General features: G+C 22.9%; 6 protein-coding genes across 6 annotated transcripts; 4 read left to right on the top strand and 2 right to left on the bottom strand. All coding sequences in view use genetic code 6, as the record gives it.

Moving 5' to 3' along the window:
* Positions 1-807: 807 nt before the first annotated feature.
* On the top strand, positions 808-7,243 carry TTHERM_00621590 (rab-GTPase-TBC domain protein; the record flags this gene model as incomplete). Its single annotated transcript, XM_001017984.2, has 7 exons — positions 808-1,157; positions 1,287-1,575; positions 1,817-1,900; positions 1,960-2,054; positions 2,183-2,441; positions 2,501-2,746; positions 2,798-7,243. The coding sequence occupies exons 1-7, from the start codon at positions 946-948 to the stop codon at positions 7,241-7,243; spliced, it is 5,631 nt and encodes a 1,876-aa protein (XP_001017984.2). The 5' UTR covers positions 808-945.
* A 764-nt stretch (positions 7,244-8,007) lies between these two features.
* Positions 8,008-8,665, top strand: TTHERM_000621589 (TBC domain protein; the record flags this gene model as incomplete). Its single annotated transcript, XM_012798104.1, has 3 exons — positions 8,008-8,029; positions 8,090-8,196; positions 8,258-8,665. 3 exons carry the CDS (start codon positions 8,008-8,010, stop codon positions 8,663-8,665), a joined length of 537 nt encoding a protein of 178 aa, XP_012653558.1.
* A 1,262-nt stretch (positions 8,666-9,927) lies between these two features.
* TTHERM_00621580 (hypothetical protein) lies at positions 9,928-14,987 on the bottom strand (the record flags this gene model as incomplete). The annotated part of the gene is made up of 4 exons (XM_001017983.2): positions 9,928-10,592; positions 10,884-13,296; positions 13,870-14,747; positions 14,837-14,987. The coding sequence occupies 4 exons, from the start codon at positions 14,985-14,987 to the stop codon at positions 9,928-9,930; spliced, it is 4,107 nt and encodes a 1,368-aa protein (XP_001017983.2).
* Positions 14,988-16,727: 1,740 nt separating this feature from the next.
* On the top strand, positions 16,728-17,329 carry TTHERM_00621570 (Tim10/DDP family zinc finger protein; the record flags this gene model as incomplete). The annotated part of the gene is made up of 3 exons (XM_001017982.2): positions 16,728-16,903; positions 16,999-17,066; positions 17,178-17,329. Exons 1-3 carry the CDS (start codon positions 16,821-16,823, stop codon positions 17,327-17,329), a joined length of 303 nt encoding a protein of 100 aa, XP_001017982.2. The 5' UTR covers positions 16,728-16,820.
* Positions 17,330-18,606: 1,277 nt separating this feature from the next.
* TTHERM_000621569 (hypothetical protein) lies at positions 18,607-19,182 on the top strand (the record flags this gene model as incomplete). Its single annotated transcript, XM_012798103.1, has 1 exon — positions 18,607-19,182. One exon carries the CDS (start codon positions 18,607-18,609, stop codon positions 19,180-19,182), a length of 576 nt encoding a protein of 191 aa, XP_012653557.1.
* A 262-nt stretch (positions 19,183-19,444) lies between these two features.
* Positions 19,445-27,109, bottom strand: TTHERM_00621550 (tetratricopeptide repeat protein; the record flags this gene model as incomplete). The annotated part of the gene is made up of 17 exons (XM_001017980.3): positions 19,445-19,687; positions 19,835-20,023; positions 20,092-20,358; positions 20,421-20,738; positions 20,791-21,270; positions 21,643-22,236; positions 22,329-22,604; positions 22,666-22,730; positions 22,998-23,908; positions 23,993-24,285; positions 24,351-24,742; positions 24,805-25,130; positions 25,279-25,720; positions 25,779-26,073; positions 26,369-26,621; positions 26,714-26,927; positions 27,004-27,109. The coding sequence occupies 17 exons, from the start codon at positions 27,107-27,109 to the stop codon at positions 19,445-19,447; spliced, it is 5,664 nt and encodes a 1,887-aa protein (XP_001017980.2).
* Positions 27,110-27,891: the final 782 nt, after the last annotated feature.

Here is a 27,891-nt window from a genome sequence, read left to right as displayed (position 1 = left end):
AAATTACAATTTAATTAATATAAATTACTCATCCAAATATCCAAATGAGTGATATATATGAGGAAATAAATAGCACAAAATTACATTCATAAATAAATAAAAAGTTAAATTATTTAAAGCAAAATTATATTTTTTAATTTTTTTAAAATTTGAGAGAAGATAGGAATTAAATGTGATCAATCCATTTTTCAAAAATAATGTTTGGTTATCTTTCATTTTAATTTGATCTAACGTTATTTTAATAAGAAGAAACAAAAAATATATATTCAACAATTTTATTACAAATCGACTTTCAATTAAAATTTTCAAATTTAAAAGCTAATTTATTGATTAGTAATTCCAAATATTGAGCAAAATATTTTAAGTTTAATTTTTATGAATTAATTCTAAAAAGTATTTTTTTTTTTTAAATTTAAATTAATTTACCAAAAAATACCAAAATACAAAAATAAAATTGGAAATTAAGCTTTTTTTAAATTCAAATCAAAGTAATTTTAAATTTTTAATAATGAGTGTGATTTAATTGAGATTAAAATATTTTTTAAGGAACATGGATTTTAAAAGTTTATCAATTTTGAAAAAAAGATCAGCTCTCTGTAAATTAGAATCAATTAAAAAAGTTGAACTAAATTAAATTTTCATTGTATTTTTGCTTAATTAATAATTTGTATTTTTCATGTAATCCTCAATTTAATAATTTATAAAGGCTCTAATTAATTACTTGCAAAAATTTATTTTGTTAATTTCGTTTTAGTTTTCGTATCAATAGCATTTTGAATGTAATATTTTTAATTAATCCTAAAAAAGCTTTAATTTATAACTACAAATATCAAAAATAGCAAATTAATTAGTTAGAAAGGGAGCTGTTTATTTTATAGCACAAAGTTTAAAAGGTTATAACCATCAGCAGGATTTTAGCTCACATATTTACATATAGTAACAGGTATGATAAATATGCAAAATGATAGTAGTAGGAATTTAAAATAAGAGGATATAGCTGCAGGTTCCTATATGAGCGTTTCAATGAAAAGTTTAATTTCTACTAATTATAACCAAAATACAGAATGCATTTACGATGATCAAAATTTTGATGAGTCAAATCACCAATTTTAGTAAATGAAGCTACGCTATTCTCTTGAAAAACCATCTTTAAATAAGTAAGCAAATTATTGAATTTATAATCAAAACTAAATTTAAGTACTTCTTCTTGACAAAATTCTTTTAATGAAAATCAATTTAGCTTTAGCAAATTCGTTAAAAATTTACTATTTTTTGAAATGATAAAGTAACAGCTACCTAGCAAATTTAAAAGAGAAAGGTCTAAATGAATGCAAAAATACAAAATTAGCTTGGAAAATACTTGAATAGTTCTATAATAAATCGATTTATCTCAAAGCAAAGGCCTATATGGCTGCTTAGAACAACAAATAACTTTTCTATGAAATGCTTTTCAAGCTAGTGCTTAATTACCTTTAACCTACAGAAATCTTTAAGTTACTCTAAGTCTCAAGATAATTTCGTGATAATAAATTTAAGCCTATTATAGAAAGTAGAATGGAGTTCCTCATTACTAATGTAAATAATATTCTAAATATAATAAATATTAAACTTATGAATGCCCAATTCATCCAAGAAGAATTTAATAAATTTAGTATTGAGAAAATTAATATTATTCCTTTATAATCCATTCGCCTCTGTAACGAAGTTTTATGTTACTTCTTAAAAGGGCAATATCATATTAAAATAATCAATCTATTTTTATTACTTTGTCTGTTAAAATGTTGAGGTATTAATTTTCAAATTTATATATAATTAGGAAAATATAATATATTATTAAAGCATGTTCAATTATGCAATGCAAATCGACTAAAATAGGAAGCTATTAACCTAATAATTTCAGGTATAATTTGACTTTTACAATTATTGCAATAAATAACATCCTACTCTTTTATATTTTAGCATTTCAGTAAGTTGAAAAATGAGTATGAAGAAGTTATTCAAAATGATGTTGAACGCACATTTTAAGATCAAGAATTCTTTAAATCTGTACGCAAGTAAGTTAGTGCTTTTCTTATCTAATTTGGAAATACTTATTATTATTTTTTACATATTTTTAATCCAGTAGATTTAAATTTGATTTAATTATTTCTGCAAACTAATCTTACATTATTTAAATTATTAGCAAAATTTGTTTGAATTAGATTCTAAAAGCTATTTCTTCCTCTAATTCATAGCTTGGATACATTCAAGGAATTAATTATATAGCTGCTATCCTTCTCAGCATTATGCCACCTGAAGAGACTTACTGGGTTACCAAACAAATTCTTGAAAAATATAACTTGGCGTCTCTTTTTCTTGATTAATTTTAAAACTTAGAGTTATTCACTTTTTAGGCTTCTTGTTTTTTTAAGAATTTCATTCCAGATTTGTTTAATCACATGGTATTATTTTAAATATGATTTTTAAGGCAAAAAAGATAATTTTAATAAATTAAAATAAGAAAATATTCAGTGTTTAATATGAAATTACGATACAAAGGTGGGTACTTTCTTTCTTTGCTAATGACTTGGATGTGTAACTGATGATTAAAATATTAAATCTTTTCATATTTAAAGGATTTAAAATAATCATTAAAGCTGTTATAGCCCTTTTGTCTGTCCACAAAAAAAATATTTTACAGCTAAAATCATAAGAAGAAATTTATGAATATCTCCAAGAAAAAATATCTGAGTATCCAGTTTCTCATGTAATCAATATGATTTTTATAAATAATTTAAATATATTTTTTAATTTAAAGGTCTTGTTTTTGAGGGAAATTAAAAAATTCAAAGTGACAAGAAGGCTCCTTTATGAATGTGGAATTAAATACAAAAAATGCAAAAATAATTAAATTCCTTTATTTGAGTTGATAAAAACTCATCATGGAACACTTGAGTGGTTCAATAATTTTGGTACTAATTCTCCAGTAAGCACTACTAAACACAAAACTAGATAAAAAAGATGCGCTCAATCTAATAATTACTTCCCAAGTACTCGTGAAAGAATTTTTACAACAGATAGTGCAAGAGATTTGATAAATAAGAGTTGGAGAGAAAAGAATTCGAACAATAGCTCTTTTCTTAACTTAAGTGGGTAAAGAAGCTAAGATTAATAGCTTTCTTAGAAAAGAGAGCATTCAATTACATATGCAGATAGTATTAGCTACAATAAAGCAAATTAAATCCTAACTTTAAAAAAATACAGCAGTAGAGATATTTATGAAAACAGTTACTAATAAAATTATTTAAATCAAAATGCCTAAGATATTTAGAGAATTGACAGCTATAGAAACATTGAATTATAAAAAATATCAGAGTAAAATAACACAAGGAGAAATGGTATAAAATTTGACTCAAATGAGAATGATAGAAATTAGGATTTGAAGATGTAAGCTCTTCTTTAACCATCTACCTCAGAAAGTGAAGATGAAAAGACTAATAAACCACTCGATTCTTAGTTAAATCACTAATCTTTTAAAGAATTCCGTAGTATCACAAACTAAAGCATATTTATCAACCATAAAACTAATTAAAATTAATAGTTAACTCCTTAATCATAAAATATCCATACATCACTTCAATAAAATAAATAGCAAAATAAATAACCTCAAATAATTACTGTTAATCTGAAATACCCTTCTAATCATAGAGAAAGCATTCCAAGTCTGCAGAGAATAGAATAAAATAATTCCTTTTTTACAGCAAAAAATCAGCCTGATTTAAACTTTCAAAAGAAATAAAGTAACAGTAACGAGTAAAGTGACCATTTTAAAGTGGAGTCAACTTCTTATAAAAATTTATTAATTGATTAGAATAATGCATCGTCTACTTTAATCTCTAGTAAATAGCTAATTGAACACGCTATTTCATAGGGTAATCTTTCATATAGAGAAAGTTAACCAAATGGAGGAAAATCATTAACACCAAGAGGAAATGGGAAGGATGGGTTAGATATTAATTATTTGAAATTCTTAAAATAAAACACTAAAAACTAAGCTAGTGGTTAAGAACCTGAAAGCTACAATCCAGGCAGATTTTTCAAAGATCACTTGAAGATACAAGAAGAAATCAAAAAGAAGCTAGAAACAGATTACATTTAAATGAAACCAAACCTAAATCAACTAAACACTTCTGTAAACAGCTAGTAAAACACTCTTTCAAATTAAAATTTGACCCTTAATAACTCAAAACTCAAATAGAGACCTGAAAGAGAGCTCTCAGCTAATTCTCTTGTAAACACAAGCTCAAATAACAACAACAATAACAATATCAATGGTAATATAAATGGCCAAATTAGTAATTTAACTTCATCATCATAAAATAATTAAAATTCTTTAAATCAGATGACCTACTCTAATTATTTGTAGCTGAACTAAAGTTTGAGCTCAAACCAAATAGAAAAAATTAAGGACATTTACAAATAAAATTACAACAAAATGTAGCATTAGTAATAGCATAACTACTCTTCTGTATCAAACAATATCCAGACAGTGAATTAAAATAATTAATAGTCATAAATCTTATAAGACTTAACTGTTCCCTAAGAGAGATTGCACCCATCTTATTCTATGCATTCAAACGAAGAAGTAATTCTATCAAGAAAGCATGCATATTCGATGTTTGGAAATACTCCTGACTCATAAAATACTCCTCAAAGCTAATAGATATAAGCTGGTTCATTTACATCAGCCATCCTAAATGGAATTCATTCTTAAAATTATAACCAATAAACCTCAAATGCATAAGTATTAAGTAAAGATCAAAACAATTTAAACCAATTTCCTTAACAAATTCAGAAATCCTATTCATAAATGTCCATGTATTCAATAGCTAATCAAAGTAAATAAGTAAATACTCAAGTTTAATTTATTCCTAATAATTAGATACACTCATCAATACAGCTGCAACAAAACATGCCATCTATATTTTAATAGCCTAACCAACCAAATCAAACAAGCATTAACAATCAATATAGCAATAATCATAACAATTTGATAAACAATGGCAATAATAATTAGATAATTAATAGTAATAATAACTAGACAACCAACAACATTAACAGCAGCAGTAACATCAATTAGGCAAACAATATAGGTAATAATTAAACAAATAGTACTCATATCAGTCAGATAGGAAACAATATTTATTGCAACTAAGCTAATAATATTTCTCATATCAACTAGGCAAGTAATAATAATATTAATAATATTGGTTAATAATAAAATTCTATGTAAAATTAAAATAGTAATTCTAACTTAATTAAGCATACAAATGTAAATACCTTTAATTAAAATAAACTAAATGGAAACGTCCAAAATAGCTCTTAGATGATATAAGTTAGTGCCTATTAATCTATATAGAATAATAATAAAAATAGTAGCAGCAACAATAGTAGTGCTACATTATGTAATAACAATAACTAAAGTTAAAATTTGCCTTAAAATTAATGCATAGCAGCCAACAAAAATGGAAATTACTCTAATAATAGCTAATCTACCACAAGCAACAATATCTCTAGTATTCAATTTCATAATAACAACACTAAAAATAACAAGTAATAGCTGTAATAGTAATAGCAACAACCATCACAAGGAGAATAATATACTTAAATTTTAAATAATCAATAAAATAACAACAGCAGTAATAGCAACAATAACAGCGAAATGCTCCAAATCAGTAAATCAATTAGTTAATAAAATAGTTTAACCAGCTTTAATAATCCCCCTCTTTCATAAAACCAAAATTTATAAAATTAATACTAGCCCTCTAATCAAAATGCCATAATTTAGAATTAAATTTAGAGTAAAATTCAATATAATTAGTAACAAGTCCAATTACCTTAACAGTATACTCAATCAGGTTAAGTCCAAATTCAAAATAACAATTTGAACTAACTTTTCTAAAACTCAAAGTTAGGCATAAACTGTATTTCTAACTAGGTTCAGTAACAATAATATCCATTAACCATTTCTGGTAATTCAAGTCAGCTCGGTTAGTAATCGCATACTTTTTAAATTTAATAATATAATAATTAGCACTCAAGTTAATCACTACAAAAACCTTAGTCTTCTCAATCTTAGCAAAATTTTAGTGGAGTTAATCAGTAAATTAACTAGAACAAAGCTGCTTAGCAAAATTAAATCCAATAAAGTTAATCTTAATCACCAATACCTTCATCTTATTAGTTATAATCATAGTATTAATCAAACAATTAATATAAAATTTAAAATAATAGTAACTAACAAAGCAAATAAAATTTAATACAAAATGGGGGCTACTAATCTCCTATGGATCAAAAATAAAAATAATAGCTTTAAAGCTAGGTTAAATCCAGCCATTAAGTCCATCAAAATAGCTAAAACAACGTTTTGTAATTAAATAGCAATTCACAGAGCCAATTCAATTCTTTATCAAAAAATTTAAAAAATGATTCAGTATCTCCATCAGAAGAGAACAAGTAAGTACAAAAGCAAGATATTTAAAATATCATTCAATTATAGATGAGTTAAAATTAATCTAAATTTTTGAAAGTTAATTCTTATCAAAATGCAAAGCCATAGAATTAAAACAGCTCATCATAAATAAACTAAACAAAGAAATTGTAAACTACAACAATAAACTCTAACAAGAACTTTGGCATTCATCTTTTAAGTTAAAATAATAATAACAGTAATAGTAATAGCAATGCTCCTACTAGTAATAAATTTTAAGCCCTATTTTTTTAGAATCAACAAAATTAATAAATAAACCAATCTACTTAATTAAGTAGCAATATAAACACTAATGAAAAAACAAACAACAGCTAAAAAGTTTAACAAAATTCTTATACTAACTCCAACAGTAATAGTAATTCAAATAATATAACTAGCAACGTTAGTCTTAATGCATTTCAATAACAAATACAATCAAATCAGCAATAATTAGTTTCTCTTATTTTGAATCAGTAGAAGTAATCTTAATTTACTGAAGACCAAACCCATATAAATAATCCAAATAAATAGTAAATTATAAGTTCAAATATAAATTAAAATATATCCTCTACTAACAACCACCTCTAAAAACTACAAGAAAGAAAAAAATAAGCTAAATTTACAAGTTTCTCTTTGACTTAAAGTGAGATGGCTCCGATTATACAGTCTAAAGTATAATCATAATAACAATAGCAATAATAAATATCATAAAATCCATCACTATATTTAAATTGATATATTAGGTTCTTAATTAAAATGTACATAATCAAATAATTAAAAAGAGTTTTATGTTTCTGTATTTAAAATTTATTATTTTAAACATTAATATATCTTTTATGAAATTAACTTATTTAAAACGATAAAACAATCAACAGGTTAGTTTTTAGTACTAAATTTTACCCAAATATTAATTTTTCACAAACATACATAAACGAATTTAAAATAGTTTTAAATTAAGAAATTAGTGTTTATTATTTACTTAAAGATAAAAAAATTAACATTTTAAATTTTCTTAAATAGTATAATTTCAATTTTTTTTTTTCGAATATCAACACAATATTTTTATTATTTTAAATAGTTAAAAGGTTATTAGAAAATTAATTTTTATATGAATCTTTTATAATTTAATTCATATTCATTTATGAATTAATTATTTAAAATAAAACAGAATTTTTATGTAAAAATTATAACTCATTTATAAATTCAAACTTTTAATAGTTAAAATTATTTATTTTGAAATAAATTTAGTTAATAAAAAAGAATAAATAAATTTATTATAAAACATTTTTTATTATGTTAATTTATTTGTTAAAATTTGTAAAAATAAATAGTGATTGATTAATTATTAGGTATTTCTGGTACTTAGAAAGATATGAGGATTATAATGTTATTTTTCTGACAAATAAGCTTTAAATTTTAAATAAATATAATATTTAAAAAAATTAATTCTGAAAAGATTTGTTTATTGTTAGTTAATTATATTAAAAGAGATTGATAAAATGTCAGGATTAACTCCTTTTGGTACTATAATCAACACTGTTTGGTCTTTAGTATTTATAGCTCCTCTTTATATAATATTAGCTACAGTTTTATCATAGTCCTTGATCTTTTTGCATTAATACTCAAAGGATAGAAGCACTTTCATTTATAAAAATTTAGGCGATATCTCATGGGCTTTCCCCTTTACTGTAACAGCATTACTATTTTCAAAATAGATTTTCAACCATTATTAATAAAATATTTTTTTAGGGTTAAAATGAATTCAAATTAACACAAGTTTTATTGGTAGCTATCACTTTAGCTCTTCTCTCATTGCTTATAATCGGATTTATGATATATAGCTCTTATGGAGAAAATAAATATCAAACAACAAAAAAGAGATTATTGGAAGAAATTACCAAGGAATAGGATAAAATTAATAAGGAAGAACAAGAAAGAGCAGCTGAAAGAAGAGAAGAAGAGGAAAGAGTTAGAGCTGAAAAGCAAGAGGAATATGAATAAAAGAAGAAAGTTTCAGATAAAATTACTTAAGAAATGCAAAAAAGAAAGCAATAAGAATTAGAAGAAATGAAAAAAAAACAAGAAGAGTTTTTAGCAGATGATAAAAAGTATTAAGAAGAAAGAAGAAAAAAAGTTGATACAACCAAAAGCTAATGATTCATGTGATTGATTGATGGCTTAGCTTTTTCATTGTATTTTATATTGAAAAAATACAAAAAGTTTTTGTCTAATTTAAATTCAACATATTTACTTTTAGAATAGGATCTGCTGCCTTCATCATTATATTTAACATTTTTACCTAATATTGAGTTATTTTCTAATTTAAAGATACACTCAATGTATTTCTTTATATTTTTTAAATTTCATGTATCAATAATTGCTAATATGTTAATAAAAGCAGTATTTTGAAATAGATTATACATAATAATATTTATTTATTTTTTATTTAATTTTTAACTGCTTATTGAATTTCATTTTTGTTTTCAAGAAAAATTTAGAATATTTGCACATTTAATTTTCAAAATAATAGCTTATTTAACAATAATAAAATATTACAAAAATCAAAATAATTTTTTTTAAATTTAAAGTTCAAAAATCTTTAAAATATAAAATATTAATAATCTGTGGTTTTTTCTTATAAAATTATTTCCTTAAATATTTATTAATATCTAATTTATATAAAATATCTTAATTTAAATATAAAATTATAAATCATCGTTTATTTCAATATCTTTAAATATTTTTTGGATTTTGAAAGAAATTAATTTTTTTATAATTGAAGAAAATAAGATAATATTTACAAATGTAATAATTTCTTAACTAATAAAGTGTAAGACTAATTTTGATATAAAGAATTAGATAGATAGAAAGAAAGAAATAAGAATGAGTTGGTCATTTTGTATATAATTTGATATATATAAAGCAAATAATATAAATAAATAAAGGAAAAAATAATTACTTATTGATATTTATTCATTGATTTTATAAGTATATTTTTACTAAATACTATTATAGATGCCAACTTTTTTAATTTTTAGTTAGCATTTATGAACAACTTACTCAAAAATATGAAAAATTTAATGCATGAAGATGTTTTACTAAGTAAACTCTGACTTATTAACTTGATATTATATATAATTTTTTATTTATTTATTTTTTTAATTAATTAATTTATTTTTTATGAAATAAGATGTATTTTATTTACAATTTAGTTTTTCTTTCTATAAGCCAATTTATTAATCTATATGTTTTAAGATTAAAGTATGCTTCTAAATTTCTATAAATTATTTTTCTTATGAATCTGATTTATTTTATATTATATATTTTAAGAGCTGAATCTATAATTCTTTTTTAGATTAGATTTAAGTTTTATACAATTTTCATTATTGTTATTTTATTAGATGACTGGAATCTTAGCTTCATTTTTGAACAAAATATTTTGCAAATTCTTCTTCTACATTTAGTTACTATTCATCAATAACTTAGATGTCATCTTCAGATTACCTCGAAATAGTAGTTAGCTATTTTTTCAGATCAGAAGGTAAAATATTACTTTGCATCACATCTAGCTAACTATCAGTACAAGAAGATTCTTGGTCAAAGTTTAAAATCTGTTAGTCAGTGTTAATAGTTTAAACTTGTTGTTAAAAATTTTATTAATAAGCTTAATTTTAATTCTAATTTTTATTTTAAACAGCTTCTTTTTATTACTTTTCATGCATTTATTGAATTTGATGAATTTATTAAATCAAATTAATCTACTCAGGTGTAAGATTATTAGGATCTTTTTATATTTATTCTTATAATTAATCTAATTATTATTAATTTATATTTAATGTTTTTAAAATATTTTGGTGTAGTTTGTTGTTTTCATCATCTTCTTCGTCATCATCACTCTCCTGTTTTTAAATATTCTAAAGATTTTATTTGAATTTTTCTTGCAATTTTTAAGGTATTTTTGGTGGTGCCTTAGTTTGTTGTTTTAATTTGCTCTTTTAAGGTTTAATTGTAATTGATTGACTAATTTCTCTATCACTTGGTTTACCGAAAAATCCAAAGCTACTTTCATCAGAGTCATTGACAACTTTTTAATTAGTAAATATTATTAAACAAATCCAATAAAATAGATTAAAAAAATCTATATAAAAACATATTTTTATTTTTTTTTATTTCTTTAAATATTTGCTTTGATGATTAAATTTATTAAATAAAGCAAAAAATTTTAATTAATTCTTTAAAAATGAATAAAATTCTCATATTTAAAAGGTTTATTTTAATTTTTCTTTTATATTTAAAAAATCGAAACTTTAAAATTCATCTCTAATTAAATTTAAATTTTATGTTTAATTTAATATAAAACTCCAAAAATATTTACTTGAATTGTCTGCATATTAGAAATCGTTGTCTAATTTTTTAAAGAATTCAGTATCTACTTGATTTCGTTTCTTTTTGACTGGGAAAATTTAGGGAGGATTATTTTTTAGAATTTCGTCATTTGACTCTTCGTTTAGAACATCATTGTTGTAAATATCATCTATGTCTATACCTCTCTTTTTGACTGCAAGCAGTAGTTTGATCATTTTAGATTCTTTTTCTTTGAATTGATTAACTTTTTTCTCTTGTTCTAGGATGTAATCTTTTAGCATTTCATTTTCTTTGTCAGTGTCTACTTCCTGCACATTTCCGTCTTGATCACATATTTAAATTACTGAATTTTTATTATTCTGCTGTTTCTTTTTTGATGAGGTTTGTGTTTATTAATCAATTTTCTTTTTATTTAAACCGACTGTGCTGGTGCCTTTTGATAGTTCGTTTTCCTTTTAGCTTAATTTATTTTATACTAGATTCAGATCTTGTTGTAAAATTTCAATTTCTTTTAACTTTTGGTTCAGCTTATGTTAGATTTATCTTTATTTTTATTTGTTTTCTGTATTTATTTTCAAGACATTTTCTTCGAATTTCTTTATAGCTTCTGCTAAAGGTGTGTCTTGTAGAGAGATCAAGAGGAGAGAAGTAATCTCTGAGATATGATCTATTGGGTTTGATGTATTCTCAAGATCGAAATTATCTAATTTATTTAAAATGATCTTATTGTTTACAGTTTATTGAGACCAGAAGGAGCTATTTAAACTACCTACTACTTAAGGCTAGTTTTAAATTATATGAGCATTATTTTAAATAAATGAAGAATTCAAACTTTAATTTTGTTGTGGAAATGTTTGTATAGATTGCAGAGGAAGAGGATTTAGGTTTTAGTTATTATTTTGACGGTGAACATTGCTATCAGAGTATTTTTGATTATATGAGCTCTAGCCATTCAAAGTAGGATAAGTTACTTAATTAGAATGAGTTGGAGTTGTATTTTATGAGCTTGTTTGTTAGAAAAAGGCTTTACTGCTATTTATGTTTTAAAGCTAATTTGAATTTTTGAAAAACATTTTCGGGTCTTTTAGCAACAATTGATTCCCATTCATAGTATTCAAATTACCTATTCCGTGAATATTACCTTATAATGAATTAAACTAAGATTCCATAAACAAATTTTCTTTGTTTAATTTTGGAGAGAGATTGTTAGAAGAGTTATTTCTAGCATGATTAGTCATATTTCCTGAAGTAGATCCTGGCCCTTCTAAAGAGAAATTATTTTTTTAGAGTTGAGGATTTGAGCTATGAGCAACTGAAAAGGGAGTTGATGATAAATTAGTTTGATTGTGGATAATATTCGATATACCTTAATTGATGTGACTTTTATTGCTACTGATATTGTCTAATTATTGAGAAGGAATATCATAATTACTATTAAATTTTTTATTTTTTATTTTCCCAGTTTAATTTAAAGAATTTGTAGCAGCAATAGAGTGATTTTGGCTATAATTTCCTTGATTATTATTGTTATTAATTTGTGGAGATTTTATGTAGCAATTTGTTGAATAAAAATTATTCGAGTGTCCAGAAAAGCTCATAGTCTTAGATAATCCCTTTTAGCTGCTGCCACATGATGGAGTTTGAATATTTGGGGTCTTATTTTAAATGATGTATTATAGATTTTTTTATGAAGAAAGATGCGATTGAGGTTAAGAAGTTGATATTTAATTAGGGGAATTTTGGTTACCAATAGAGAAATTATTCATTTTACGTTTTTTTACTTTTTCAAAAATTATATTTGTGCTTGAATTATCTTCTCCTTTAATATTAGTAAATGAATTATTGTTCAGATTTGTATGAGAGTTTTAAGCTAGATTATTGGTTGTTGCATTCAAGCTAGTTGTTTCGTTAATAATCCTGTTAATGTTGTTAGCGTTACTCAAAACTGTATTGCTGCTGATTGGAGTTACATTATTAGTTTAATTATTTGAACTCATGTTTTAACTTTTAGAACAAGAGTTAATCAAAATTTGGTTGCTATTGTTGCTGTTAGAATTACACATCAAACTATTCAAGTTATTGCTATGGTTATTTACTATGCTATTTATATTATTTTTATTTGTTTACATAGTTCCACTGCTTGCCTTCCTGCTAACTGAGGTGGATTAATTATTTATGGAAAGTAGAATATTATTTGTAGCAGCTGTGCTATTATTTTTATGCTCTGAATTCGAACTGCTCATTTTATTCGACAAACCCTAAGGAGTTGACGATTTGCTCCCATTTGAATTCTAATTGCTTACACCAATTTATGCATTAAGCTATTATTAAAGGATAAGTTTTTTATTGATATCTTCTTTAATCTTTTCTATAGATTACAAATGACTTTGTTTATCAATACTTTAATATTAAGCAAGTTGTCCCTAAAATTTAAAAATAAATAAATTTGAATAAGTAAAATAAAATAAAAATTGATGCTAAAACAGCAGCAGATTAAAATAAAATAAAATTGTCAGTTAGTTCAGAAAATGATATCATATAAATTTTAATCATAATTAATTTTGTTTAGACCAATAATTTTTAAATAAATAGATAGATTTTTTTCAGATATTTTTTAGCATTTTTTAAGCCACTGGATTAAATTTTATTGGTGTCAATCGATCGATCGATTTTAATTATAAAATACTAACTTACTAATTAATAAATTATCAGTTTATCTTTTATACATTTAACAACTTACTTAATCAATAAAAGATATTGTAAAATTAAGATATTTATTCAAATGTAAATTAGCTTTTTTTGTTTAAAGTTCCTTTTTTCATTCAAAACCTTTATTTTAAGAAGTAAATTTAATTAAAATATTAGTTCTCTTTAAAGCTACTCTACTTTTTTAACAATTATATGCTTAATATGAATCCATAACTAACTAACCAGATAATATTGTTTTCTATTTTATTTCAATTAAATATAAATTATTTATTTGTATTTCCACTTACTTGATTGGAGGAAGGAGGTGTAACTTATTTTGGGGTAGATGACTAATTTGAGTAAGTTAATCTTTGCTTCATATTTATTTAACCTTTTCCTGTATTATTAGAATGCTAATATTACTATGTTGTTGAGCTCTGCTAGTTATTTCCAATAGGCTGAGAGATTTTACTTGCTGTATTATTTTAGTTATTGCTAGTAGGGTTGACTGTTGATACTTAATTTGTGCTATTGGTTGCTTAATTTAGACTTAAATTTACTGTAGTACTGCTCTACTTTAAATAGTTATTTTTGAACAAATTAAAAGCTGCATTTGTTGCTGATTAAGTTGATGAACTAAAGTTCTATTTAGGAGGAGAGTTATTCTTTGGGCCAAGCAAACTCTGCTATTATTAGGCAGCTCCGCTTTCATTATTCGAAAAATTATGTAAATTTGCACTTTAAAAATGGCTATTCTAGTTGCTATTTACTGAACTACATTAATTGTTGACGCTTTAATTATTAGGTAATGCACTTTACTAATTAGAAATATGTGCGTTAGGATAATTTGCATTTGCTGATGAATGATTCGATACGTATATATTTTCTGAGTTGCTAATATTTCCGTTTGAATTCGTTTAATTTTAAATACTATTATTTTTGCTAGATTATGAGACGTACTTTTGCTGGAGGAGCTTCGAATTGCTAAAAGATCGTTAATGATTACCTAATTGAGAAGACGGCAATGATTATTACTAAGAATTACCAATATGCCCCTAAGAAAAATTCATATTTGTGGCTCTCTATTCTTGATTACTTGATGCCATAGATCCTTTACGCAATTATGGATTTTACACAGTTGGGCTAGGGTTTACTATTGACTTGAGTCCTGCCAGACTTGAAAATCCTGTTAAATTTAAAAAATGCTTAACGCTACCATTTGAAATTAAATTTTTAATAAAGGCAAGATAAAGTAAATAAATAAATAGGTGGTACGGTTTGAGGAATTTGCTGACTGTACATGAGAAGAATTATTGCTTGAATATGAGGATAAATGACCTAAATTACCCTTCTAGGAATTTCCATTCAAATACTATGCATTCTCCTTGGCACCACTACTATATTGTTGAGCTAAAGGCGAGTTCATATTTAACGTTGTTATTTATTCTATTTCTTATAATTTTTTGCTTTTGTTTGTTTACCTTCTTGCTTGCTTGCTTCTATAAGAAATTCTTTAATAATATCAAATTTAATTATTAAGGTTTACTACTTGGTAAATCAATTCAAAATGAATTAAAATTCAATCAGTCAAATAATCAATTATATATTCGATAAATCACTCAATCGATTTTTATAATTTAATTATTTACTGTCTTCCTATCTATTTATCTGCCTATTTTTATTTATCAATCTATCTATCTATCAATGCATTTGTTTCTTTCCATTCATTTTTCAAAAAAATCTATGTTTGATATAGTTAACATTTATTCATATCATTCATTATCATTTATCATTTTAAATTAATTAATAAATAAATAAAGAAGCATTTTTGATTTCTCCTTCCCCAATTATATATAATTTAATTAACTAATTTTGAATAAAATATACATTTTATATTATTCATTTTTCTTTTTTGATAAATATATTAATTGTTTGAATAACTTACAAAATTGTAGAAAAATTCAAATAAGATTATTTAATATTATCTGAAAAAAATTCATATTGAATTTTTGAAAACTCATTTCTAATTTCTACTAATTTATTCCCTAAAAAATAAATAGTAGAGAAAAAAAATAAATCAATAGTAGAATTCGTTTTCAAAACAGACCATCTTAATTTCTACTTAATATCAATTATTTACTTCTTAAAATTAATATCCAAATCATAGGATTAAATTAAAAAATCAAAAATATTCTAATCAACATCTTTTAAGCAAATAAACTCTAAAATAATACAAAATAAATTCTTTTTTCTTAAGATATTTAAGTAATAAATTAATAAAATCTCAACAACTTTAATCAGCACAATTTTTAATTTAATACATTTAAATTAAGAAAATTCCTTGTTTTAAATTTAAATTTAAAATTAAATTTAGATTTTATTTTATTTTAAATAGTATCAATTGAAATATATGTTTAAAATAAAACATCAAAATTAAATTTTTAATATAAATTGATTAAAATTACTTTATTTAGTTTGAGTAACCTAACTTTATTAAATATTGTACTTCTTTCTCAATATTTTTTTAATTTAGTATTCCAAATTTTTTCTAATAAGCAATCTGTTTATTTGCATATAATGATTGAGCTAATTGATTTGTTTTTTGTTTTAAAATGTATTATTTTAATTAAACAAATAGAAAAACAGCAAATTAATTTAGCTGGTATTAAAATTTTTTAAATTTACTAATTTTGCAAAAGTATTTAATAGAAAAATTAAATTAATTTCTATAATATTTATTTAAAATATTGAGATACTTTTATAATTTTGTTTTGCTGTCATTTCATTATTTATTTGAAAATCAAAGAAGAAAATCTTCTTTATCTTAATTAAACATATAGCTTTATTATTGAATTTAAAAGAAAAACATAAAATGATATATTTATAACATTTTATTATTTTTGCTATTAATCTTCTTTGTTTATTTTAATTAGCTGTTAACAAAATAGGTTTAATGTAAATTAATAATAAGATTTTGAATGCATTTATTTTGGCTTAAATACAAATAACTAATTTATTATATAATTAATTTTTGAATGGATTTAGACTTGAGGATTAAATAGTTTCTAAAATATTCTTTTAGAATGTTTCAAATTGATTAATTAGTTGATTAAAAGATAGATTGATAGATAGTTAAGATATGCATATTCAATATAAATCTTAAAACACAAAATTAATTTATTAACTAAAAAATAAATAAATAAACAAATAGAATTAATAGTTATCAGTAAGTAAATAAGTAAATAAATTAGTCAATAAAATGCAAGAATTTGATGAAAGTAGATACAATATTCCTTCTATAAAAGTAACTCCTTATAGCTCATAATTCTTAGAACATAAAAGGTAGATTAATTTAATAAAATTGCAAATTTCAATTGATAAATTTAGATTTTTCTAAATATGTAATAATTTACCCAATAATTAATAAATAAAAAAAGATGTTTTGAAATATGCGCAAGAGATATGACTAAAAATTAATTAGATGAAAAGGAATAATTATGTGCTAGTAATTTATTATTATCAATTTATATATTTAATCTGATAAGTTTTTAAAATGATACTTTTTCAGCAATTTTAAATAATTATTACATTTTTAATTCTTAAATTTAATAAATAGAAAATTGTTTGAGCAAACACTTCTAAGCTTAGGTTTTTCTTTCATAAAAAATGTATTCAGAATTTGTTAAATAACTCTAAATGTCTCCTGAATACCAAAAAGCATTTGCTAAATCAGGAGATGGCCCTAATTTTAATGTTAAAACTAAATGATATTAATTAATTACTTTGTACATATTTATTATTTGTATTATTTCTTATAATAATTCAGCCCAATAACCTATATATAAACTATTCAAGAAAAATCTTAACTTTAAAAATCATTAAAAACTAGTAAGGAAAAAATAACACTTATAAGTATCAAAGTGTTTATCATAATAAAAAATTGATAAACAATAAATTCCTATTTTTTGTTTAAAAATAAAATGATCAAAAAATCATCAATAAAGTTATTCAATCACTTACTATTAATTAAATGCTGTATAAATTTCAAATAAAATAATAAGCTGAACGATTTAATTTAGATTTTAATTTGGAGTTCTCTAATTTATATTTTGGAGTTAAATTTAATCTAGTTTATTGATTAAATCTAATTAATAAATAAAAATTAATTTTTTAATTAATACTTTATTTCATCATTATCAAAGGTTCTAAATTATATTCAAATAATATCTTAATGCCAAAATTTCGCCACTGCATTAAATACCCATTAATCTATTGTAATCAATTAAGGGTATAAAATTGCCTCATAAATCAAAAGATTAACTATATTTTACTTAAAATAGAATTTAAAATAAATACAAATTTTTTAGGAATATGCATTATGTTATTTATTTTCTAAAGTATTATAGTTTTAAAAACATATTTTACTAAGTCAAAGAATATAAGCATTTATTTAATAATTTTAGTTCAACTATTATATTTAATATAGGTTTGTTGAGTATTGAAATCCCACTTCCTAAGTATTTTAAACCCTTTGGGTCAATATTAGTACACCTTTTTTAGGAAGAATCTCAAATTTAATATAAGGTTGCTATAAAAAAACTGCAGCTTCTCAATAATTAAGATTAATTTTCAGAGAAAATGTATAAAAAATAATAAATTTCAAAATAAAAAATAATAATTAGTTCAATTTTTAAAAGAAAATATTCCTAAAAATACAAATAAAAAATGTTTAATAAATAAATAATTAATTGATCATAAATCTTATAAGTATTGACAGATATACAAGTTTTATTGGGTATTTGACTATCCTTTTCTTCAAAGGTTTTTAGAATTATAGAGCATATTAATAGAAATATCAAACAAATATAAATTAGTAGACTTGCTAATTTTCAAGTATTTTCTAAATTTATGAGCTAATTGGAGAAATTAAGCGCAATGTTTCATAAATTATTTCCTTGCGAATTTTTTGATCATATATATTTTAAAGTGTTTTGTATTGATATACAGCTGATTCTTTTTATCTTTTCATTTAAGATATTAAATTAATGTAATTTTTTAGTTCTTAGATGTTGTTTGGATGTCTATTTATGAATTCTTAGCAGGATCCAATCGAATAAAAAACAGATTTTATAATAGGTTTTTACTTAGAGGAATATGATAAGTATTAAGCGTTGTACTTAGCAGCTAATTTCTTTCCTTCTAAGTCAGTTATTTGTAATAAAGATTAATCTACATCACTAAATGTACCTAAAATGTAAATAAACTTGTCATTAAATATTTAGCTCAAAATCGATAAGGCTTTTTTTACCTTATCGAACTGCTCTCTTTTTTATCTGTTGTAGGTAAAGATAATATACTAATTCTATTCGAACCTGTTAGCTGCCTTAGTCAAAAACTTCATCTAATCTCCTTGGAAATATATTCCTGAAATTTCAGTAATCTTAAATTAGAATAAACCCAAATTTTGGAGCTATACATTTACAATACATCCTAAAATTCCAGCACTTTCAAAATATTCTTTCTCATTATAATTAAAATTATTTTAGAGAGTATCCATTATTGAAGATTTGCCAGAACAATGTGGTCCGCAAAGGAGGACTCTACAATCAGTTCCACCTTGAATATTTTGAAGCATATCTAATTTCTGAATTAACAAAATTTTGATAAATATTTTTTGATTGATAATTATTGCAGAGTCACAGAAATAATTTGATAATTTAATATTTTTCTATATAAAAGATTTGGTCAGAAACAACAAAATATAATAAAAATTTATATTTTAAACAGAACGAACAGTTATAAATTTAGATTTAGTTAAAATGGTAAGGCTGTTTATAAATAAACACAAAAGTATCTCATATTAAACAATTTAAATGATTTCTTTCACTATTGTATAAAATTAAGAATAGTCTGTGCAAATTATGGACTGTATAAAATTGCTTGTTTGAACTCTTTAATAATTGTCTTCTTATCTAAATCAGGTCTTCTTTCGTAAATTTTAAGATAAATGACACCTTAAAGGAAATGAAGCAAGGTATTTAAATCTGAAGATAATACTTATTTGTATTAATCTTAAATCAATGTCACGTATTCTACAAATCTATAAATGTTTTCTTCTTGAGAGTCCTAATTAATTATTTGTAATTTTGTTTAATGGATACTTAAAAAATAAAATAAATGGTTAAAAATGTTACTTTTCAACACAAACAAGTGAATAATTTTATAATATAAATAATAAATTTATGAAATAAAATATTTAAATAATAATATTACTTTGCAACTCTTATAGTAGTAATATAAAGTGTAGAAGAATATTGTAATTAAATCGTCGTCTTTAGATGTAAATTGAGTAGAATTCATGAAAGATAACAATTTATTTAAGTCTTCCATGTTTTCTTATCTGTATAAATGTTACATATACAAGAACTTCATGCTAATAGATGCAGGGTAATTTTCATAACACTTTTTTGTAGGAGTTTTTGAAATAAATATTGCTAATGATTTGAATGTATAAATAAATAAATATTTACATAAGATGCAGCATTATGAATCATTTCTTGGATGTCTTCTTTCTCGTACAGAGTATCTTCGCGGTAATCTTCTTGTAATGCCATGATATATTGGTAACCATCAATGTGTTATAACATATTCATTAAGATTTTTCCTTTGTTGCTCTTTTAGACTTCTTAAGAAATTAATCCTTCTTAAACAGAAGTGAAGATGCACTGGCTTAATGCACTTAGCAATTATATCATACCATTAGTTTTTTATTCTTTAATGAGTCTTCTTATGATATTCTATATAATTAATTGTTATAAATTAATAAATGGATATTTTAAAACTATAAAATAAATATTACGAAGGCTAAAATGTAAGCAGAAACTCTGTCTTTTTCAAGTATTGCTTATAAATCATAAACAAACTCGTTAGAACTTAAATCTTTATAGAATACGTTCAGAATTTCTATGTATTCTTAGAATCTAGAATTAGCTTCACATACTTCTTAAACAAATTATTTGAATTATTCTTGCTATGCTTTTATTTCGGTATCGTTTGAATTCATTTTTTCCAAAGCTATGTAAATTTCCATAAATAATTTTATGCCTTTCTTCTTGCAAACTCCTTCAGGATCATATTTTTCATTTAATACTTTAGTTTTCAACAGCAATAATAATTTCTAATTTTAATTAAAAACATTAAAAAGTGTTTGTATTTTTTTATATTTTTACTATTAAGCGAGAAGGTGTGTAATTAGATGATTCTTCGAACTAGAAATGTACTAATAAATAATAGAGATAAGGTTTATCAAGGTAAATTGCAGCCTTTGTAATATGAGAAATTTTTTTTTTAAGACTGAAGTTGGGATTATTTAATTAAATTATTAAGCTTTGCTCTTAAATGTTGCTATTATTATATGGATTAAGCATTGGGAATCTCTGTTAAGTAATTAGATATTCAATATAAGAACTTCTGTATTCCTTTACAGAAGGATCCATAAGCAAAGCTTGATAAAATTGCTTTTTAGATTTCTGATAGTCCTTTCTCTTGTAGCTATGGATACCTTGCAAGTGTTTGTATTCAGAGACTTATTCTATTTTATTTGTAAAATTCTCTGAGTAGGGCCACTCCTGAATGTTCTTTTTACTATTCTTAACATTTTTCAAGTTTGCCAATCTCTTAATGACTAAATCTATTTCTTCAGGTTTACTCTATTAAATTTAATTAAATTTGTAAATACATTAAAATAACTAGAGTAATATATATTATATTTTTAAAAAATCAAAAAACCAATATTTAATCAATCTAATCATAAATCTTTTTAGTTTATTTTCAAATAAATGCTTTAAGTTTAAACTTTATTTAGTTTATTTACATTTTATTTTTTGTTTTTTGTGAATTTTTTAAATTCTATTTCAGATTTTAATTGGAAATAGAATCTTAAAAATGATAATTTTAGTCATTGTTTTAAATTTCAGCTTAATAGTTTTTGGGTTTTTAACATTAGATAAAATTTTATTATTGGAATATTTAATGAATCAATTAAAAATAATAGCAAGTTAATAAATGTAAGTATTAATTACGTTTTGCACCAAATGGTATTCGATCTCTGTCATTTAAATATAAATTGGTGTTAAATCAAAATAATGAGACTGCATTTGTAGTAAGGTGGAGATATTTTGAATTTATTAAATATTTTTAGCTTATTTATAGAAGAAATCTAATCCCTTTTCATATTATTGAGTGTATAGAGCAAGAGAGAGGTATAACTTTAAGTTTTTAACAAGATAATCGAATTCTCTGCAAACAATAACGAATTGCTGTGAATCTAACTGATCACATTTATTTGTGGAAAGTTTTATGCTGTCCATTTCTTATAAGATTCTATTTTGAACTAGTTACATGAAGCCATCATTTAACTCTGCTGATTTACTAATAAATAGTTTGCTTAAATTTTAGGTGGGGATAGTATCACTAATTTAGTTAAATATTTCTAATTTCTTTTCTCTTGTAGATGACTGCTTTAAGATCATGATACTGTAAAGCTATCCGAGTTAAGTATGAACTAAATATGGTGCTCTATCAAACAAATCAGTTGAAAACTGATAAGAAATATGAGATCTTTCATTATGATAATTTAAAAATTCTAGTAAACCATCAAACAAGACTGAGCTAGCCTATTATTTATCAAATTAAAATATTTTCTTTATTAAAATCCTTTTATCCAAATCAATCAATTAAAAGTTATAATTATTAATTAGTTAATTACACTGATTTCTATTTACTTTACAAAATGTAAATAAGAGCTGCATTTTTCTATCATTTGCTTTTGAAGCATAGCATATTAATGGGTTGAATCATCATTACCAGTTTAAACGATTGTGTTAAAAGCTAAAGCCATATTGTATTAGATAATAAACAAACCTATGTAAGCAGTTGGATTATTAGTATTAACTTCAATTGATTTTAAGAGCATATTAGCAGCTTCCTCGTACCTTCCCTTCTTTAAGTAAATGAAGGCCAAGCTGTCTAAAGCCAAGGAGTTCTATATTAAACAAATTTAAAAATAAAATCAAAAATAAGCATTTTTTATTCATTATTCATACCTTTTGAATTCTGTTAGATTTTATAAATGCACCTATTTTAATTTCTTCATTTGCTTCAATAAGACCTTTATTAAATTTCAATTAATTTTATGTTTATTTAATACAAATATTTATTGAAAATATTTTTTAATAATTTATTAATAAATTTCTAAAATAGTAAAAAAAAAAAGTTAACAACTTAAAATGTTAATAAATATATTTATTATTCATTAGTATTTATAATTATATAAATAATTGAAATAAATTAATTAAAAGATTTATTGAAATTGTGAAATTTATTTAATATATCTAAGTAAAAAAAGAATAATTTGAATTTAAAATAAATAAATTACCATAATAGTTATAGAAGTCTATATCGAGATTGAAAATAAGAATACCAGCTGTGCATAATTTCAGAGAAATTTAATATGCTTCGCTATTCTCGTTATTAATTTTATATAAATAAAAGTAGCTTAAGCAAATATTCTTAAGAGTGTATTTAAATAGTGAACTTTGATTGGCTTAAAGACTATTTATTTTTTATGCATTTATATTGTTTATGATGTCAGATTCAAAGTCAATAGATAGACTCTATAATATTTCTTTCAAATAAACAATAGAATTCTTTATTAAATCTTAGTTTTTGTTGATAAAGCCAGAAAGTGTATAAAATTCACTGAAAGCAACATTTACAAGAATGCTTCTTCTGGTAGGAGCTTTAATTTATAAAACTTTTTCTATCAAATATTAAGCAGATGACAGTGTGTATTTTTTCCAGTGGAATTAAACAAAATTCAAGCTCATTTCAAGAATAAAACCAGTCATTTATTCATAAATACTAAAAATTGTCTTTTCTAGATCTTTGAATTGTTCTTAACCATATATTTTTTCAAGCACTTTATAGCAAATTACTAAGAAAACTCTTATTCTTTAATATGTTTTGTGATTGTCTTGAAGATAGGAAGTAATTTATGCAAATTCGAAGTTAATGGTAAGGGCATCAACAAAATTTCTTACAGAGTCATTCAAGTTATATTCTTTTATTATTTAATCACCATGCTTGCTAACCAAAAATACGCTTGAGAACACACTTAATGTATGATAGACTTCTTTAGATAGCTCACTCTTCAAAGATTTATCATCTTCATCAACATTAATTTCTTCTTTTTATTTATGCTCTGAAGTGTTACTTGCTAAAAGATACACTTTTTCTGCCTCCTCAATAGCTGAAAGTGATGAGCATGTCTTACCTTGCATTTTATCTCTATTATAATATAAATAAATTTTATAAAATTCTAAATGTTTTAAGTAAAAACTATTTAGTAAAAAGAAATTGCAAAGTAAATACGCTTAGGCAAGAGAAATACAAAGCTTGATGTGGAGTCTGTGTTAAGGATCTATGATTAAATTGTTTGATAAATTTACAGCTTCTTTTGCATAAATTTTGTCATTAAAAATTATGTAATCATCGAAATAAATTAATTCATTGTAATCAATCATATGAGGGATATCAACATTTTTTTCTGGGGCTAAAGCTGATAACTTTTCATAATGTAAACGATAGTTTCTTTCTTTATCAAATGTATACAATTCAAGTGCTTTTTGACAGTATGATGTTGCTCTCTTATAATCACCTATATTCTATTAAATTCAAATAAATTATGTTTTAATAATCATTTATTTATTGTTTTTATAATTAATTTTACAGAAAAGTAAACACCAAGTATTCTGTTAATCCAGAATATTTGTTTAAAGGCAGGGTAGATACGAAATAGGAAATCGATAGCTTCTTGCTTTTGTCCTAGTTTGTGCAGACAAAAGAAGAGCATCTTATTTAAAAAGAGGTCATATTAGCGATACAAGAAGGCATTTTGGAATTAAATTAGGGCTTCTTTAATATTTCCATTAAAATAATACACAACACCTAAAACTACATAGTTTTGATAATCATTAGAATCAAGCTTTTGAGCTTCCTCAAGTTATTTTACTGTTTCCTCATCACTTTAACTAGTAAATAAATAATTCAATATAGAAATTCTCTTTTGGAGATTAGATGCTACGTCTTTTTGGTTTTACAAAACAGCTGATTCCTTCAAGTCTATATTTACAAAAATATTTTTATCAAAATCATGATTAATTTATGTATTAATTTATATTTACTTTAAAGACTTGAAATGTTTTAGACATAATATTCTTTTTTATTTGTCGAATTAGAGAAGTCAACCCACCATTTTTCTGCTTTAAAGTAGACATTATCAGGTTCTTACTTAATAATTTGCTCAATTATTTGCTGTAAATTTATACTACCGTCATAAATTCTATATAATTTGTTAAGCTTAATGCAATATTCATAGTAAACTTTCAGATTTAATATATCGTCTTTTTTGACTTAAATTAAGTATTTCAAATTATTTTTAATCATAACTAGTTCATCTTAATCATCAATAATCTTTAGACCCCATCTATTGTAAATCTCTTTCAAATATCTATTAAATAATTAAAGAATTTTTTTTTTTTAAAAATAAAAAATATTTAAATATGTTTAAATAAATATTTTAGAGATATTAAAAAAATAACAAAAATAGGCAAAGTGATTTAAATTTAAATGAATAAATAAGTTATTTAAATATTTACGAAACATTTTCTTGTTGTTGCTCTAATCTATCAATAGTTTTTTTGAATTAAAATAATAAACTCTTTCTGCCAGCTGATTTCATGGCTTTATAGTTGGCTAGGATGTATGCTTCAAAGAGAGGGTTGCAAAATATAGTGTCATCTATTTCAGTGTTAGCATCTGCATTTTCTTGTAATTTTGTATAAATTTCAACAAAGAAATCCAATCTTTTTTCAAAAATATTCAAATTCTACAAAGTGCTGGCCTTAAAATATGTTTAGTTTATAAACTTGGAAGAATATAATAAGAAAATTTCTGCTCTGATTCTAAATTCCTCACAAATGAGTTTTTTTTATGAATTATCGTACAACTAAAACACTAAATTTATTAGAGATTCCTCTTCTTTAGGGGCTTTCTCTCCTAAATACACTTTGTATTAGGAATTCACTTCATCAAAATCAGCTTTTAAAAATAAATTAAAATTATTATTTATAAAATTCAAATTTTTAGATTTGTTTACGGAGAGTTTGCTCAGGATAGTAAAGATAAACTATAGTTTCATAAACTTATTGCAAAAATCTAGGCATATATTTCTTAACATAGCCTTGGTTTGTAGAAAAGAACTTGAGCTAGTAGAATAATGCAAGTGTAGAATTTTTAAAGTGAGCAATAATTTCATAAATAATTATATTCTTTTCTTGTACATAATTGTTTTTCAGCAACCAATTAACTAGTTAAAATATAGACTCTTCTAAGATTGTACCGTTTAGATCAGTAGGATATTAATTGACTATCTATTTGAACTATGAAACAACCTATTAATTTTATTTATTATAAGAATTATTTTTGGCTCTTTAATCAAATAATAATAATTCTTTTGAAAATTAATTAGTTAGTATATTTATTTATTAGTCACTTATTTATGTAAAAGCCAATAAAATAGACACAATTGGATATTTTTTGGAAAATAAACAAATTAATAAAAGTATTTTATTTGATATCTTTTCTTTTTCTTAAAATAAAATATTTTCATTTATTTTTTTGAATAACATTTTAAAAATTTGCAATATTGGTATTTATTTATTTATTTTATTTTATTTATTTATTTACTTCTTTTATTTCCTTTTCTTGTTCACCTGCTTTGATAAGAATATTTGAAAATAAGAAGAAGAGAAGTTCCAGAGTTTGTGGAGAAAGCTTTTTAGTTGCTATGCTATCTATAGCTACCGAGTAGACTCTGTTTCTCTCTTCATTCATCGATTCCCTGCTGTTTATTTATTCTATAAACTATGAATCAGACATCCATTAAAGTTAATTTTTGGCGAAATCAGAAACAAGTTAATCTAATTTTTATAAATCACCCCTTTTAATGAATTAATAATATATTTAGTTAATTAAGTAGCATAATTTAAATACTAGATTTGCATTTAAAAATTAAAAGAATATATTTATTACTTCAATTGCTATTTGCAAAGTTAACTTAAAACGTCTACATTTTCTCTAATCATCCCTTTTTTTTCATAATATTTATTAAGTGCGGCTAAAAACACATGTTTGTCTTTTTCCTAACAGATACTTAAACCTTCCTAAATTATATCGTACATTTTATCAATTTAGTTAAGCTTAAGATAGCAAGAACTCATCAATAAATATATCATATGGTTATTACCTAATAATTTTTTTAATTATACAAATTGATTAATTAGATTGACAAAACAAAAACCCTAATTAAAAGCCAATCATACTTGCAAATGTTTTTCCAACATCTAATTCTAGTAGAGCATTTTAGTAATCTTATTTTTTTAAAAGCTCTGATGCTGCTTTAATGTATTTCTAAGCTTTATCTGACATTCTACTAAACTTCCTTTATAGTTTTAATGATTTAGAATGCTTTATTTACCTAAGATATAATAAATGCAGATATTATTTATTTTAATTTATTAATTAATTAACTATCTATCTATTTATCTCTCACTATATTGATTTTTACACCCATGTGTTTTTTGAGTGTATCTTTATTCTAATAATCAATATTCTTTTCAATAAGCCTTAATCAAATAAAATAATAAATAAATAGATTTGCATACATTCTCATTAATTTATTAATAATTAACTACTAGCTACTTTTTATTATTTAGATAGATCCTACTAAAAAATAAAAATCTAAAATTAAAAATATTTTAATTCTGATTTAAAAAATTTTTAAACTCATAATTAAATGCTTGAACACATTATTTTTATTTGTTTCGTAGCTTTAATTTATTGAAAAGGCTAAACAACTTGAAAGTTATAATTTATTATCCTGAAGATCTAATTTTGCTACAAGTCTATTTGCTTATATTAAATTAATAATAACCGTAAAGTATTCATTCAGCCCTTTTTAAATTTTTAAACTAAAAGTAAAATTGATTAAATATTAAAATAATTATTTACTTTTATTTGTATTTGTTTAAATTTTATAGTCTTTTTAGAAAATAATTTAACTTTTTACAAAAAAAGTATTTATATCTATGAATGAATGAATAAATGAATTTATTTTATCTTTAGAAATTATTTTTATTAGTGATAGATGAATTAATTATTATAAATAAAATATATTTATTTCTTACTAATTTAATCCTTAATTTAAAATA

This window comes from Tetrahymena thermophila, assembly GCF_000189635.1.
Source record: "Tetrahymena thermophila SB210 genomic scaffold scf_8254605, whole genome shotgun sequence".
Lineage (NCBI taxonomy): Eukaryota > Ciliophora > Oligohymenophorea > Hymenostomatida > Tetrahymenidae > Tetrahymena > Tetrahymena thermophila.
The sequence above is the reverse complement of the archived record's forward strand: the minus strand, read 5'-3'. Positions and strand labels throughout refer to the sequence as shown.